This window comes from Phodopus roborovskii, unplaced genomic scaffold (genome assembly GCF_943737965.1).
Source record: "Phodopus roborovskii unplaced genomic scaffold, PHOROB, whole genome shotgun sequence".
In the NCBI taxonomy this organism is placed as follows: domain Eukaryota; kingdom Metazoa; phylum Chordata; class Mammalia; order Rodentia; family Cricetidae; genus Phodopus; species Phodopus roborovskii.
Window position 1 is genome coordinate 260028 of NW_026126931.1, and position 17510 is coordinate 277537.

Here is a 17510-nt window from a genome sequence, read left to right on the forward strand (position 1 = left end):
CCCATGGAAGGATGCTCCCTTAACCTGGAGACAGGAGAGCGGTCATAGTCCCTACTTCAGATGACTTGACAGATTTATATGACCCCACCTGGATAGCATAGCCCTACATGTGGAATGGGGGTGGGAGATAGGAGGGGAGAGTGGTCAGGGTGCATGTGACAGGGGAGAGAGGGTAAGAGAGTGGAAGGGAGGGAGGGAGAGGGAACTGGGATCGACATGTAAAATAAAAAAATAATAAAAATAAAAAAAAATTTAAAAAGTATAAATAGGACCTTTCCATGCTATGAAAGCTAATCAGTGGGGAGGATGTTTTCCCAGTCAGCTCCATGTTGATTTTTCTATGTCATGCATAGAGCCATAGAATCTCACCATCTGGTTAATGTGGGCAGCCAAGAACCATGTTAATAGCCTGTGTTGATTTGTATGCCTCTGTGGCCACCCTGAACAATAACTCCCATGTCTGGTACTGAAATTCTTTTTGAAAAAGTTCACCCAATTTCTCCGAAGCCAGATTTAAGTATGTAAAAATCACTATGTAAATATTAATGTGATAAATTATTATATTAAGGCATTCTTTTAGAACATGTGGCTGAAAAAATTTGCAGGTTGGAAGAATATTTAATTTGGGTTTTTGGAGCACATGCTCCAGAGTCCCTTACCCACACAGACTCAAGGTCAAAGAAAGCCCAGTGGTGTGATCACATGGTCTTAAGTTTAAATTGTGCTCAAGTAGTAAAATATTTTGAAGGCTGTTCTTCCTCTTATTCCCCTTAAGTATAATTTTCTTTTGTCAATTGATGAGAAAGAGACTATAAACATATTTTGGTTCTGGCTGGGGTGAATGTTGAGTTGGACTTACTCATATGATCCACTGTATCCTCATTATACACATAGTTATAGACACCAAGATTTCACAGCTTTTAGGTAATGGTGTTTATATCATGACTATTTGTCTTTTGTTAACTTAGCTCAAAGTCATGTCACTTTGATTTATTTCCAGGCATTCCCCAGTGTTGTAATCTGTGTCTCCCAGCCCTGACTGCTTCCAGTGTTCTTATCTCTTCTCACTGCTCACTGCCTCCACACCATGCACTCTGATCTGCCTAAAGAGGATTCTGTCCTCTGTGTTCTTCCTTTGGCACAAAATTGTCTCATTGAATGCTGTGTGTTAAAGTTCTCAATGGCTTTGCTCTGATTGATAACGCACACACAGACTCACACACACACACCACAGAGAGAGAGAGAGAGAGAGAGAGAGAGAGAGAGAGGAGAGGAGAGGGGGCCTTATTTGTACAAGGTAACACACAAAATACCTTCCTACAGAGTGCATTGTGTCATTGGAATTGAAATGCAATGTTCATAACTCCTGCCCTCTGGTGTCCATGCATGGTATAGTCTCCTCAGTGAGCAGGACCTAGAATATGGTCTGTGACATTACTGAATCATGTGGCATTTTATAAGGAATGCAAAGGGACTGCACAGGTAACTGAATATCTCATCAGTTTGATGTTTGTTTAATTAACACTGAGTTCACAAAAATGAAGATTGTCTATAGCAGGCTTCCTGTTTTTCTAAATATACATTTACAATATTTATTTGAATTTATACTCTCGAATTTACTCATGTGCTGCAGCATTCCTAGGAACATCAATTACATCTTTTTCTCAGGCATTTTTGATGATGCTGTGTAGCACTTTGGTGACTATGCATTGTTCTGATTATTATGTTCCTAATTCTTCTTTTGAAGTGTATAGAGTTGGAATAATTTTGTCACTATAAAATATCTTTTTCTCCCATTTCAGTTCATAACTTAATATTATACTTTTCTAAAAACACACAAGTTTCTAATCAGAAAGCAACAAGCTTCCTCTGCTCATGATCAGAAAGCCTAGGAATTCACACTCAGAAGGCAGCAAAGACAGGAGGCAGCTGAAAAAGCTGTGAAATTGGTATTTCTCAACTGGGCCTCTAGAGGACACTCTTTTCTAAAAGGTAACTGGTACTTTCATAGCTTGGAATAAACTCATAGAAACATCCATTCTACCTCTACCCTGCCAAGAATTCTCCACTTAGAGACTCTCATGCCCCCTTTGACATTTTATTACCCAACCTCTTCCTCTGAAGCTCTGTCTTTTTGCCATAATGCCCTCCCTTGCTAGTTTACTGGCTTCTGTAGGGGGAGGGAGATATAGTGGTTTCAGGGGAACATTTGTAGGGGGAGCAGGGCAGGGCGGTGGTGGTGGATACATAATGTTCATGTACGAACTTACTAAATAGCAAATTTTTGTAAATCTCCTCCATTGGCTGCAGTAGGTGTTTTAACTGAACATACTTCATGCAGATGCCAGATGCAGGCAACAGGAAAGACAATTTCTCTTCTTCATTGTCCCTAGGATGATGGTATCTAAACCTCCCTACGCTCAGAGCAACCTCTATCTACCTCTCCCACTCTTCAGGCTGTATCCCTTCCTGAGAATCTCCAGGAAAGAATGAGCTGCTTCCTGCTCACCTAGGTGATCTTGCTATATATCCTGGGGCTCAGAATTGTCCTGCTGCTCATTGTCACTCTGCTTTAATCCCTCATGCACAGAAGGAGCACTGTGCTGCTTCACTCTGGAAACAGACCAACTTAGTGCTGAGTGCCCCACACAGTGCTGATGCTGCAGGATGATGCAGTGCCCAGGTGGTACCCAGCCTGATGGCTGCCTCTGTGTATCTGCAGTAGCTGCTCTGGGGGAGGAGGTGCGGCTACTCATCCCTTGCCCTTCAATGTCTCCTTCTAAATGTGCAACACTCTTACCTGGGTCCTTGGTGCCTCCTGAAGCTCACACCAGGAAGCCAGCCTGTCTCAGGCATGGAGGTCTTTCAGATTGAATGTCGAAGGATGGAAACACCTTCCACCTGAGCATCCTCTGACAGATGGTCACAGACAACTAGGTACTCCTCTACCCTGAGATACAAGTGCAGAGCTGGATACAAACCACCTGAGACTCCAGAGTAAGAGACTAAGGTTACAGTCCCAGGTACTTAAGCACCTGGCATATTTCATAAAAACAACAGCAAAGAGAAATTGGAATCTTGGGAAATGCTTCATTCCTATGGGATAGATATTTTTTGTCTTTATTTTTCATTAAAAAAAAAAAAAAGATCTGATTTGTCCTTCAGTATAATTTTGACCCTGGTTTTAAAAATGTTTTCCCAAAATTGCTTAACCCGAGTCAAAATTTCTATCAAATTCTTACCAAATTCTACTAATACATCTAGCACGTTTAGCTTGTCTAATACTGTTTGGGACAATGATGGGCTGAGATGGCATAAGGTTGGGTGTTGTGAGTTATTTGATGACAATGTGTGAAGGTGTGTCTCTATCATTCCTTATCTGACTAAGGCATCTTCTGATTGGTTTAATAAAGAGCTGAATGTTCAATAGCTAGGAGAGGATAGGCAGACAGAGATAGGAATGCTGGGAAGAATCTGGCACAGGGGATTAGCCAGAGAGACACAGAGGGTGTTTGACCTACAGAGTGGAGGAAAGGTAATGAGCCACACATCAGAGCGTAGATTAATATAAAAGGGGTTAAATTAAGTTTTAAGAGCCAAAAAATAAAAGTTGAAAGACCTAGTTGGGATGAGCCTAAGATAAGGTCAAGCTTTCATACTTAATCAGAAGTCTCTGTCATTATTTGGGAGCTGACAGTACAAATAAAGCAAGGCTACAGCTGTGCATTATTAAACTGTGAGTTATTAACCAATAAGGGAAACATATTTGCAGAATGACATCTCCCATCAGTCATCATTATGGAGAAAACTTTGCAGTACCTTCCTGTATTGGTTTGAACTCAAGTGCATTGTTCCTCGCAGTCACCACGTACAATAGCACACCAGACCTGTTGTCCCTGTTCCTCTGGATGCGAACTCTTAAGTTAGCTTTTCCCAATCCACTCCCCTTTTATGTGGTCATATTTTCACACAATATTTAGAACAAATATTGACTGTTGCAAGAGTATTCCAATTTTCAAAATGCAATCCAAAGCATTGAAACCATTACATTACTCTATCATTATGTTCCTGTTTCTTTTTTCTGCTGCAGTGATGTTCCTTAAATTACTACACAGGTGAAGAGTGATACTAATCTTCTGTGCAAATGTCTGACATTTGTGTATAAGTTCTGAGAACAGAAGACAGTATCAGTCTCCAGGAGCTGTGAGCCAACTGATGTGGATGCTGGGGAGGGAACTAAGGCCTCCTGAAGCACAAAAGCCTTTTCTGCTGAGCACTCTCTCAGGCTTCAGCAAATGTCTTTAGTCAGAAGCCTTACCTGTTTCCCGAGTTTAATATTTAGCTGTTGCTTCTCTGAGTGAGCCAGGCTCTGTGTTGGACTGAGGCTTTTTCTCCTTGGGAGGGGCTTTTTTTCTCTTCTGCTTGCAGGATCCTGAATTCTATACAAACCCAGAGTCATCGCAAAATGTGATGCAACCTCTCTCTCAGCCAGGTCTGGTTGGGAGGAGCTTGGGGTCAGGAGGCTGGGAGGAAACTCTACAGTGTCTGGCCTGGCAGGGTTCCTGGGTGGAGCTGCCTGGTGCTGGAGGAGGGACATTAATAGCCATCCTGACACCACAGCCCAGGGCTTGGTTACTGCTTCTGTCTCCAGCATCAACACAGCACCATGAAGAGGCTGCTGTGCTCTCTGCTGGGGCTGCTGTGCTCCCAGGTTTGCTGTGAGTCTGGCTGTCCACACTCAGGGACAGAGAGGACTGTGCTGGGCACATGGAGGGTGGGGAAGCAGCTCAGGAGTCCTGCACAGCTGCCTCCTTCTCAGAGGTCTTGGGGTGTGTTCAGGGTTCTGTGGATGCTCAGTGACCTCCATCTGTGTCTGTTTCTCTGTTTCTACTCAGGGGTGAAAGGGCAACAAGTGGAGCAGAGTCCTGAATCCTTGGTTCTGCAGGAGGGAGAGAGTGCAGAGATGCTGTGCAAATTTTCTACCACTGCAACCCAAGTGCAGTGGTTTCTCCAAAGTCCTGGGGGACATCTCATCAGCCTGCTCTCCAATCCTTCTGGAACAAAGAAGAGTGGAAGACTGACGTCCACAACAGTCACTCAGGAACGTAGCAGCTCTTTGTACATTTCCTCCTCTCAGACCACAGACTCAGGCACTTATTTCTGTGCTATGGATGCACAGTGCTCCCCACACACCTGCAGCCAGTACACAAACCTTCAGCTGGGTGGGTGTGGCCCAACCAGTCACAAGACATCATGAAGCAAAAATAGAACTTCTGCCAGGTTTAGTGTCCTTTTCCTGTATTGGTAAAATTTTAACCTCAGGTAGGTGTTGGTCTCAGAGTTAAAGGGCTTTGGTTTTATCTTCATTTCTCCATGCATACTCCTTCTAGAATCATCAGTGTCCATCTTAGATCTAACAGATGAGAGGATGGAGCACACAGTCAATGCGATCATTCAAGCTGCAGTGTGCTGAACTCACAAAGGATAAGAGAAAGGGGAATGAAAGGCAAAGGCGGTCCCTGCTGTGGACAGGGTCAGGGTGAGTGAGGAGAAAACAAACTGCAGCAACATCAGGAAGATCCAGTCATGGAAGACACAGAATGTGCAGAGAGCTGATGTCCTGGCTTCCTTACTGATGCTGCGGTAAATCTCTGAGAAAAAGTACTTACAGCATAGAAGGATTTATTTAGCTTTCCCTTCCACTTCATAGTCCATCATTAGTGATCAAGGCAGGAATTCAAACAGAAGATGTTAACAACCCTGGAGGAACTCTGCTGCTAGCCTGCTCACAGACTCACACTTAACTATCTTCCTTATATGATCATGTACACTTTCCTACAGGATGGAGCCACCCACAGAGAGCAGGTCTCTATTTAAAATTTTTAAAATGGGGTTCTTGGAGTGTCTGTGAAATTTTATAAGGGGAAATTTGTAAGGGGATATTCAAGTATTGAATCTCCTGTTTCATCATTTTGAGTTATCTTTCCATATATAATATTTCAGTCATCATTGCTTTGCAGTTTTCTAGACAGACTTCTAAATGTCCTTAAGAAAACAAAGAGAAGAGTGAAAGTGCTCAAACTTGGAGGGATTCAGGCATTATGCTGGCCTGCCTCTGTCATCTGGCAGATTGCACTCAGGCAGTACACTGGCCGGCCCAGGGTTCCAGTCTGCTGGCAGGTGCAAAGGACCCCTTTAAAAGACAGATCTCTGCCCACTCATGCTCTATTTGCTCTCTTCTCTTACTGTTCTTTCTGTTCTTTCTCCTCTCTCAGGTCTCCTCTGCTTCTGCTCCCAGCTCCCTCTTCTCTTTTGTCCTCTTTCTGTCTCTTTACCTCTTTCTCTTCCCTTTCCCCTCCCTCCCCATTCTGATAAAACTTCTCATACAAGCTGTCATGTTTGTCCCCGCCTTGGTCACCCTCACCTGCCATGGAATCCGCCATGGTCGCCCACACAGGACCCCATTCCAGCTTTATCCTAAAACTGAAGCAAAAGAACAACAAAACATATATCTTCTTCAACTACATTTAAAGATAATATCTAAAATCTTTACAGCTCAAAGAGAATGAATTACTCATGCTAAAGGGATGGGAGGTGGGCAGGACCCTTTTAAAATGGAGCATAGTGAATATGCATAGGAGGTGCTCTTAGTTGCTATAGCTGACGAGGACATATCCAGTCAGGAGCCCAATGTCAGGCCAGTACAGGTTCCTGAATACTAACATGCTCTCCCCCTATTTTTAGATCTCATTTACTTTCTTTTCTTTTTTTGTTAGTTTTCACATATGAGAACACATATGTGTTGTGTGTCTCTACATGTCTGCTTTATTTTGTTTGACATCATTCCCTTCAATACCGCTTGTTTTCCTACAAATGGCATCAGTTCATTTTTCTTTTTTATTTTTCTTTTTTATTTTCATTTGGAACAAGGTTGTTTTACATGCCACTCCCAATTGCTTCACTTTCCTATACTCCCCTGTTACCCCCACCAAAATCCAGCCCATCCCCTTTCTGCTACCCAGGAAGGGATGGTAAGGCTTTCCATGGGGAGTCTTCAAAGTCTCTCATATCATTTGGGGCAGGGCCTAGGCTCTATCCATGTGTCTAGGCTGAAAAATCATCCCCCTATGTGTGATGGGTTTCTAAAGTCCATTTGTATACTAGGGATAAATACTGATCCATTACTGGAGGCCCATAGACTGCCCAGTCCTCCTAAGTAAGACCACATTCAGGGCGTCTGGGTTGGTCCTATGCTGGTTTCCCACATTCAGGGAGTCTAGGTCGGTTCTATGCTGGTTTCCCAGCTATCAGACTTGGGTGCACGAGATACCCCTTGTTCAGGTCAGCTGATTCTGTGGTTTTCTCCAGCCTGGTCTTGACCCCTTTGCTCATCGTTCCTCCCTCTCTGTAACTGGATTCCAAGAGTTCGGCTAATGTTTAGCTGTGGGTGTCTGCTTCCGTTTCCATCAGGTACCAGAAGAAGGCTCTAGCAAGACACATAAGGTAGTTGTTAATCTCATTATCATGAAAGGGCATTAAAGGTAGCCTCTGCACTATTGCTTAGATTGTTAGTTGGATTCATCCTTGTAGATATCTAGACATTTCTCTAGTGCCAGATTTCTCCTTAAATCTATATAATGGCTCCCTCTATTATGGTACATCTTTCCTTGTTTTCCTCTATTCTTCCCTGTGTCAAACTTTCTGTTCCCTCATGCCCACCTCTCTCCTCCTCTTTTCCGCTGCCCTTTTTTCCTAAATCCCTCTCCCCTCCCTCCATGCTTTCAACTTGCTCGTGGTATCTTGTCCCTTTCCCCTTCTGTAAGGGACCATGTATGTCTCACTTAGGGTTCTTGTATCTGTTGTTTCAGGTACAATATTTTCTTCATTCATCAGTTGACAGGTGGCACCTAGGCTGAGCCTGAATCTCGGCAATAGTGAATGGTGCTGATGTAAACACTATTATGAAGGTATCTGTCTTATACATTGACCTCAGTTTCCCTGGACAAATGCCTGTACCTGGTATTAACTGAATAACTGAATCATTGTTCTGTTCTTTTCTTCTCTCTTTCTTTCTCTCTCTCTCTCTCTCTCCCTGTATATTTCAGAAAATTCACAGAGCTATTCTTGGTGCCTATACTAACACACATATATACCTAAAATGTATAATGGTAGAATTGCATTGAGGGAACTTCTGATGCTCGATGACTTTATTTTCATTGATAATCAATTTGAACAGAATATGGAGGTGTTGCCTATGTCAGAAATAGCTATAGACACCATGTTTGTGAGGGGTGGACCCTGTTGAGAGTGTCTGTAAATTTGGAGTCTGTGTTGTGGGGGAGATAAAATGCATTATCCCCAAGCTTCATCTAGGAAGAATGGACAAGTTCCTGAAAGCATCATGTGTAGTCCCAGCCCTTCACACAGCTTGTGAGTCATGGAGGAGAAACCTCAGGATGGGGATTAATGTAGAAGCATGGGAGAACTGGGGCACCAGACAAAACCATGAATGCTGAAACCATAAAGAGTGCAGACCTGGGAACCTAATGACATTTGCCATTTCTCTACACAGGGGTGAGTGGCCAGCAGGAGGAGGGATGTGACCAGCAGCAAGTGAGACAAAGTCCACAATCGCTGACAGTCTGGAAAGGACAGACTTCAGTTCTGAACTGCACTTACGACAATAGTGCATTTGACTACTTCCCATGGTACCAGCAGTTCCCTGGAGAAGGCCCTGCACTCCTAATAGCCATACATTCAGTGTCAAATAAAAAGAAAGATGGAAGATTCACAGTCTTCTTCAGTGAAAGGGATAAAGAGCTGCCTTGCACAACACAGATCCTCAGCCTGGAGACTCAGCCACCTACATCTGTGCAGCAAGTGCACAGTGCTCTCCAGGAACCTGCAGTCACACCCAAACCTGCAGCTGAGGCTCCAGGAAAAACCTGCTGTGGGGCTGAGCCTGGCAGAGGTGCAGAGCAGCTTTCCTTTGCAGGAGCAGGTGACTGGTGACAGTGAATGTAAGGATTAGACTCCTTCAGACAGAGGGAGGTGAAGTCACAGCTTTCTTTTCTCCAGTCTCCCTTTGCTCCTCAGCAACCACTGGAGAGTTTACATCTATTTCCTTAACTAGTTCAGTTGAATTCTTTACTGGACAATTGTGCAAACAATTTCTTGTGTAGTTGGCTTGTACAACTGTAAATTATATAAGCACCATCTCCCTACACTCTTGTCAACAATGTTATTAATGTGTAGTTATTGCAGCCCAATGTGTCAGTCACTTTGACTGTGACTTCTGTGATAGAAATCACATACTTTACTTTTACCTTACTCTCCCCTGATACCAGGGAAGTAGTGATTTACATGACCACTGGCCACTTATACTTCCTGTTTTGCTGTTCATGTCCCTATCTACCTTCAAGAATTCAAGTATGTAAACCAGGAAGTGTGTTTACAATAGACATATGGCTTCAAAGGGGAAAGAAGAAATAATTTTATTCATTAAATGAAAATGCAAAAGTTTCACTAAAGAATTAATTTCACATGTGTATTTCAGAGATGAAAAAATACAATTTTGAATGCATTGTTTTTATGTCATATATGTGAAAGACTTAAACTAGCAAAGAAATGAAATGAAGCCCAAATAATTTGAATGCTGGGCGGACATGGCTAACCATGGCCCTGAGATAGCAGGATACCAAGAATTCACACTGCCCCTCCTTTCCCTGAGTCAGCAGGTGGTAAATAGGGTCCTTAAGAAATAAAGAGATGGCTGCCCCTCTGGTTTTCCCCGACAAGATTAATTTGCACACCCAGAGGCCCTAAGGTCTGTTGACCCTAACAGGGAGACCATCAGGCCTCAAAGGGTCACATACTCAAACCGTCCCTAAGCTTGTGGGTTTTCCTTTAAAAACACCTGTTCCCCAGGGGATGGGGCTTCTCTCTGGCCTGCACGCTGATGGAGCCCGTTTGTGCAAAAGATTCCTGTTCATTAATGCCTCTTGCATGTTGTAGCAACTGGACTGGATATTGAGTTATTGGGGGTACCAACCAAAACTGGGAGACTCCTTATTCTGAGGGTCTTACAGAAACAGCTGCAATGTACAGAATAGACAAAGGACCTCACATTACCTAACACTTTGCAGGGTTTATTCACTTAAAGGTACTTAAATGTTAACATGATTTCCACTGGAAAAGATATATTAGTTTATATATTTAAATATTTTCATGTCACATAATTGATGCTTGTGTTAGCCCTAACTACCTAGGAAGCCAAGACAGGAGGCATGCTTGAGCACAGGATTAGGAGTCTAGGCTGAGGAATACAGTGAAATGCTGTCTTAAAAAACAAAACCAACAAACAAAAACAATGTGGAAGCCTACAAGCTCTCATTCTCATTCACAAAGGAGTTTACTGTATCCATAATTCAATTATGTCTTAGCAGTAGGAGATAGATCTCACAATACCAGTAGGCGAAATCCCTGCCTTTCAAGGTGCAATGTTCTTCTCAAGTTTATAAAGTTGAGCTCCAAACTGGGAAGAACGTTTGTATAAGATAAGAATAGCCTTCATTGAATACAAACACTTAGCTCAGAAGTCAGCAGGAGAGCAAAGACATCTTCCAGGATGCAGAACAAAGAATTGGGAAACTCTGGGTACCTCAAGACAGAACTCTGATTTCCATGGGAATGAGAGGCAGGAAAATACTTAAAGAGACCAGCAATGCAATGAAGGCAGGTTAATGTACAATAATATCATCTTTTGTATTGGGTTTCTGAGGCAGGGCTTCTCTGTATTGTTTTGGAACCTGTCCTGGAACTAGCTCTGTAGACCAGGCTGGCCTCAAACTCACAGTGATCTGCCTGCTGTTGCCTCATGAGTGCTGGGATTAAAGGCACTGGCCACCAACACCAATTGGCTGGTTTCATGTGGTGATCAAGACAGATCTTTGAATTTGAGGGTATCCTAGTTTACAGAGTGAGTGCCAGGAAGCCAAGCTTAAATAGTGAAGGAGACCTGAAATCAGAAAAATGGTGAAGATGTCATTAAACAAGGGTGCCACGCTCTGGCTCAACCAAGCAGCAGAACTTGGCAGCTTTGGCCCCATGGGTTCTACATTAGAACCAATAGTGAATTTTGTGGAATCTCCCTCCAAAACTAAGGAATGTTCCTGAAGCCAGGCATATGACCAAGGGGTACCTGAATGGAGGTCCAGATAGGTAGTAGCATGCAGTTATAAAGCTAAAAGCTGGGTTACCTTGGAGACCCCAAGGTGATAGTGATGCCAGACACTTGAAATATCAGCCAAGAAGAGATGCTAACAGTTAGTGCAATGTTTCCAAAAGAAAGAAATATGTTGCAATCAACAAAGTTGAAATGAGTTGGACATCTGAAGATCATTTTGACATCATACAGACAAGGATATACAAAGTTTGTAGTTTGTTCAGCTTGTTTTAGTCTTTTTTGATTGGGAATTTCCTTACTATGCTCCCTTTCCTACTTTTTGGAATGATAATCTATATTATGTGCCTTGTGTAGGAAGTGGCCTTTGGGGGAGGGGGCTTCAGGCAGATCCAGCTGAGTTGCCTGGTTGGTACCTGAGAAGGTGAGTATGGATTAAGAAAATGACAGGTAAAGATACTAAGGAAAAAATAGAGACACAGAATAGTCAGGAGGGCAATGCAGTGAATACTGAACCACATGTTTATTCTTTAACATTCTTATATATCCCAATCAAAAAGAGGAAAATGGCACAAGAATTCTTTACTGTGATGCAAGGAACAAGCAGAATTTCGTTCTTAATTTGGAAGCATTTACTAACTATGCCTTAAACTAAATTTCTCTTAATCTGGACATGAGGATTGAGAGTTAAACTTGATGTTAGACCTTTACAAGACAATAAGGTTTCATATAAGTCAATTTTTAAGTTAGTGTAACTTTTCTCTGTCTTTGTCTCCATCTCTGTCTTTTCCTGCCTCTCTGTGCCTGTGTTTGTGTGTGCGCGCCTGTGTGTGTGTGTCTGTGTGTGTAAACCAATGATCTTCATTGTGTATATCATTGTGTATCTCCCTGTATTCCTTTTCTCCTTTATTCATCTATTTATTTGGCACAGGTTCTCACTGAAATTGAAGCTCACCAATTGGACAACACTGACTGACTGGTGAGAATTCAGGGTTCCTCTGTCTGTTTCCTAGAGCTCTGACTGCAGAGGCTTCCACATCACTGGATCCTATGTGGCTGCTGGCACCTCACGCACAGCAGGCACCTGACACTGGCATCTCCTTAGCCACTAAAGACTATTAGTTAATTCCTGTTACAGATTCACAGACATAGACAAAGGGGATCTTCTGGCATTCTGAGGCACTGCCCTTCACCATCTGAGTTAAAAGTAGCTCTCCTAGCTGCAGAATTTATACAGACCCTGCATTCAGAGATGGAGGAGATTTTTTCAGGTCCCAGTGTTCACAGGGAAATTCACAGACAAATGAGAATTTTGTTAAAATTAATCTTTATTAGATATGGATACAGAGAAGTAAACATATGACAATGATCTGTCTGCAGGTGCATTAAAGACAGCACATGGCTCATAATGAATCTGACTTCCATCCTCCACATTATCCCACTGAATAACAACCCTGTGTGCAAAGCAGCTTCACCCTCAGCAGGGCGAGGTTTTCCCAGTCTCCCTTTTAGGTGCTGCTCCTTTTAACTACCAAGGGAGACAGGAAGCATGTAAAAGTCTGTGGTGACCTTCACTTTTTCTCTCTGCACAAGGAACATGTGGCCTATGATCATACACAACCTCATTTCCTGCCTGCAGTCAGTGCACGTGCAGAGTCAGGCACTGAGACCTCACACTGGTCTAATCCTGCGGAGACAACATTTACAGAGAGGGACATGGGCCACATGCCTCCCTGCAGCCTGCTCTGTGTGCTGATGGCCTTGGCATTCTCTGGTAAGAATGTCTCACATTAGTTAAGGGAATAATCAGGAAGCCTTGCTCCAGGCACATAGCATTCACATGGATGTGATAGGGAACAGGGATTAGAGAGAAGCAAGCAGAATATGTCTTCATTGAAGTTCATTTTAGGCCTCATGGTACTGAAATCCAACAGCGTTTTTGTTCACATTACCACAGAATAAGCTTTTTTCTTCCTTGTGATTGTTCTGCAGGATCCAATTTGGGCCAGAAAGTGACTCAGGTCCAGTCAATGGCAAGTGCACAGGAGGGGGAAGAAGTCAACCTGGATTGTTCATATGAGACAACTCAGAACTTTTATCACCTGTTTTGGTACAAGCAGCTTCTTAGTGGGGAGATGATTTTCCTTATTCGCCAAATTTCTTCTTCCACTCAGACTGAGAGAAGTGACCGCTATTCTGTCATGTTCCAGAAATCAGCCAAGTCCTTCAGCCTTGTCATTTCAGCTTCACAGATAGAAGATTCAGTGAAGTATTTCTGTGCTCTCTGGGAATCGACTCACAGTGTTTGAAACCATAGCAGAAGCTGAACAAAAACCAGAGCTCCTTAAGCGTAGCCTCTCTCAGGGAGCCCAGCTGAGAACACACCTGTGTACCCAGAGGAAAAAGTTCCAATGTGGCTGCTTCATCTGTGGTCTGCATCAGAAGTGTGTTTCTAAGTAAAACCTCATTTTATGCAATCTAGAAACAGCCATAGGGAATGTCTTTCTTTTAATACTTTGTCTGAAAAGTATTTAATTAACAATAGACCACAGAGATCATGTGTTGTTCTTTTGATACAATTATTGCCTAAGAAACACAAACACAAGACTCAGCACTCAAGTGGAGTTTATTGATAGAGGGGAGAGAAAGGGGGGTAGTTGGTGGCCAACCAAAAGCAGGGGAGAGAGAGAAGAGAGGAAGAGAGAGAGATAGAGTGAGAAAGAGCAAGAGAGAGAGAGCAAGAGAAAGGCATGTTTGGCGTGTTTGATTTAAAAGGGAAACTTGCCTACATGTAACTTAGTCCCCTGTGCAGCCAGGTAAAACTTGAGCAGCTAGGTAAGTCATGATTTAGGGAAGAAATGGCCATGAGCATTCTGCCCATCATCAGGGGGTGGGGTCAGCAGACTGCTGGTTCCCACCATTCCCACCTGTTATTGTTATTTAAAAGGTGGGGTTTGGGTGTGGCAGGTTTGGGAATAAGGATGTTGAGTTGTCAAGACTGCTTCCTGCTGACTTGGGGCAGTGATCATCTTTGGGGGAATGAGAAAGCTGGGGTGCTGCCATGTCCTGGTAGCTGGTTGTTTCATCGCAGTCCTGACAGTAAGGAATTCTGGTGTCTTTTTGAGACCTGGCAAGATGTTAGCAGAACAGAGGACAAGGTTAAATTTAGAAAAAAAAAAAGGTTCTTTTCTTAGGTCCTTGTACTTGAGGGGAGAATTGTAAAATGATGGAGGGGTAACTGAGGTGAGGGAAGGGAGTCCTAGGTCCAGGGAAAGGTTGAATATTTATTTGGAGTCAATCTGACCTGTTTGGATGGGTCCAATTCAGCTCCCTGGAACTTACAAGAGTCCTTTAAGTTTGTGAAAACATAAATATTAAGATGAAAGACCCCCACTATGCTTATTGCCTGCTCCAGCTGCTCTCATTAATTGCCAAGGTCAAGTTATGAGAAAAGTACAGGAGGGAACCAGGTGCTGCTCTCATCCAACGCCAACCAGATATCTGTGGTCTGCAGCTTGGACTAAAGCAAGGTCAGCAGGACAGTATCCAGGATGCTGAGATAGTCATAACTGAATTCTTTGTATTCTTTGTGCCCACCCCGAATAACCAACTGTCCTTGGTTAACTACAACTGCTACATTTAGATGAAACAATGAAATCCCTGTAACCATGCTTCTGCTTCTGTAAGCCTGCTTCTTGCCACACCAACCTTATATAAACTGCATATGCTTTAACCAGGCACGTTCTCTCAGTCTCTTGAAAGACTGAGGCCTCCATAGGTACCTGTGTGTAAACAATAAATAACCTCTTGCACTTGCATCCAGTGGTCTGGTCTCGTCTCTTGGGGGCAAGGGCCTCCCCGCTGACAGGCTCCAAACTCTTGGGGTCTGCTGGGGTCTTTCAAAGACACATTAGGAGCACACTCAGTTTAGAAATGATGTGGCTGAAAGAATAAACACATACAACTGGCAGATTTTTAACACAATGAAAAGCACCTTAATTTTGAGCTTATAGTTATAGTTATGATCGTATAGTGGCATAATATGGTGTTTAGTAGTCTGTCAGAATTGGATTAGTAGCTCATTAAGACTTTATTAATTATCGTTAAGAGTATAAACAGTAGCAACCTTAAAGTATCCATTTCTGAAATATGTTTTGTAACAATTGGAACCTGGAACCTTGGCTGCTGCTTTAACCTGACAAAACTATCAGTCGTCAAAAGCATCAGAGTTCTTGAGAAGAATAAAATTTTACCTGAATGACCTGAATGATTAGAGAGTAACAGGGACTTACTAGCTGGCAGCATGGACAGCCATCCCCAGGTCCTCCACAGTTGTTGAGGTTAGAGGCTTTAAGGACATCTTCCTTCTGCTGATGGAACGAGACCTGTGGATTAGGAACTTTTGGAACACTTACCTACCCTTGGCCCAAGCAATGTGGAGAAAGTCCATTCCACTGCCCTCTTCTTGTCCATGTTCCTTAGAGCCCTTTGCAGCAGTTGAGATGAAAGGCAGGATTGCTCAGTGGCTAGTGTTGCCACCTTTGTGGGTCTTCTTGGAGGAAATGGGTGGTGCCAGCAGTTGGCCTGTCTCTCTGTTATAAAAGCTTTTTAATGAAACATTTTAAATGTCATATTCTCTAGATCTCTGAGCATTTGAGGGCTGTCTGAGTTTTTAATATACCTTAGTATACAAAATTTGTTTTTAGTTTCTTGCCTTAAACACATAGGTGGCTAGGTGAGGATTTATCACTGTAACTGTCTGGAAAACTGGATCCAAGCTGAGAGGCTGTGGAGGGATGTTATACTCAGAGCCCTCCAGCCTGACTGTAACTGGTTTTAACTTAGTAGGTAGACTTACACCTGTAAAGGACAAAGAGGTAGAGAAAAACTCCCTTTGATAATAGAAGCTTAAACTTTATAAACAGCTTATAGGAAGGACTGGGTGGCATAAATATTTTGTTAGTTTGAAATAGACCTTCATCATTTAAAGACACATAACAATTTAGAAATATTTGAGACTTAGTACAGTTGAATTTAAGTTGTATAGAGTTAGTTTACATTTACATATAAAGTTAAATTTATTAAACAGGACTGGGTAAAAATGAGAAGGACCAGACTGTAAAGCTATGTGTAATATAGTCAGTGAAAAAAAACATAGAGACAAAGAATAAAAGGTAAAAGTAAATGAATTGCAGGTTCTGTTGGCAGCAGAAGCTGGCTAGACTCCCTCTGCCTAGGTGGCTGGTGTAGCAGAGGGAAGATCCATGGGGGAGGGGAGGAGAGGCTAGGCCACATGGTCAAGATGGCAGCTGCCATAAATACATTCCCAACAGCTGGCAGCTTGAGCATGTGGCCTCAGCCCAGCCCACTGTGAGCTACTGGCATCTGCACAGAGGAAAAAAAAAAAGTAGAAGAGCAGCAGAGAGGAGGAATGAGAGTGAGACATTTGAACAGGAGTATAAGATGCCTAGCTGAACAGGACACTTTTAGGTGGAGGGAGGTTCCCTCCCTGAGACAGGCTGCAGCTGCTGCAGGCAGGAGAGTTTTAGCATGGTGGGAAGAGAACAGAAACAAGTTTAGGGAAAGAGATTGTTTAGCAGAGAGATAGAAAAAATTCCTTCCATCTACCTGTTCACTGGCAGTAATTTTGGCCAATTTGACTTATTTTCTAGGGGATATCTAGATCACTTATTAGTACATAGGTAAATAAGTCTGGGTGCCTTAACAAGTGGCATTTAGTGAAAGGGTTTTAAATTATCAATTAGGCATCCCAGTGGAGGGGGATATTTCCTTGGTCAGCTTATTCCGCATGGGTGATTTGAGAAGTGACCAATCAGTCTTGGAACTGGTCAGCTCAAGAGTGTGGCCACACAATAAGTGAGAATGGCAGAGCATTATTCAAAGCTCCTCACCCTGAAAACATTGCCAGGGCCAACAGAGGCCGGATGACTTAGCAGTCTGAGAGCAGAAAGGTTTGAAGCCAGAAACAGATATATTGCCCAGGGAGGTCAGTATGTCATTCACCCGTGAGGAATGTTCCCGACCCTAAGGAAAAGGGTTACAATTAAAAAAGAAAAAAAAAAAAAAAAAAGCTTACCTTACCTAATTGAAGCCTGTGTGGGATGGTATTTCCAGTGAACGGGTGGATGGAAATGGACTGCTGCTTCGGAATAAGGTTCCCCAAGTGTCTCTGGCTGCCCGCCCATCAGCAGATGGCCACTAAGAAAGACCTCAAGGAGAGCCTGACTGGGTTCGGCACCAATGTTGCTCTTTTAATACAAATATTGCCTAAGAAACACAAACAAGAGACTCAGTGCCCACATGGAGT

General features: G+C 43.0%; 1 pseudogene and 1 gene segment (V, D, J or C); both read left to right on the forward strand.

The window, feature by feature from the left end:
• Positions 1-8378: 8378 nt before the first annotated feature.
• Positions 8379-9031, forward strand: LOC127214672 (T cell receptor alpha variable 23/delta variable 6-like; annotated as a pseudogene).
• Positions 9032-12907: 3876 nt separating this feature from the next.
• LOC127214673 (T cell receptor delta variable 1-like) lies at positions 12908-13491 on the forward strand. The segment is given in 2 exon segments: positions 12908-12956; positions 13175-13491. Coding segments are annotated over 2 exon segments (366 nt in total).
• The last annotated feature ends 4019 nt before the right edge of the window (positions 13492-17510 follow it).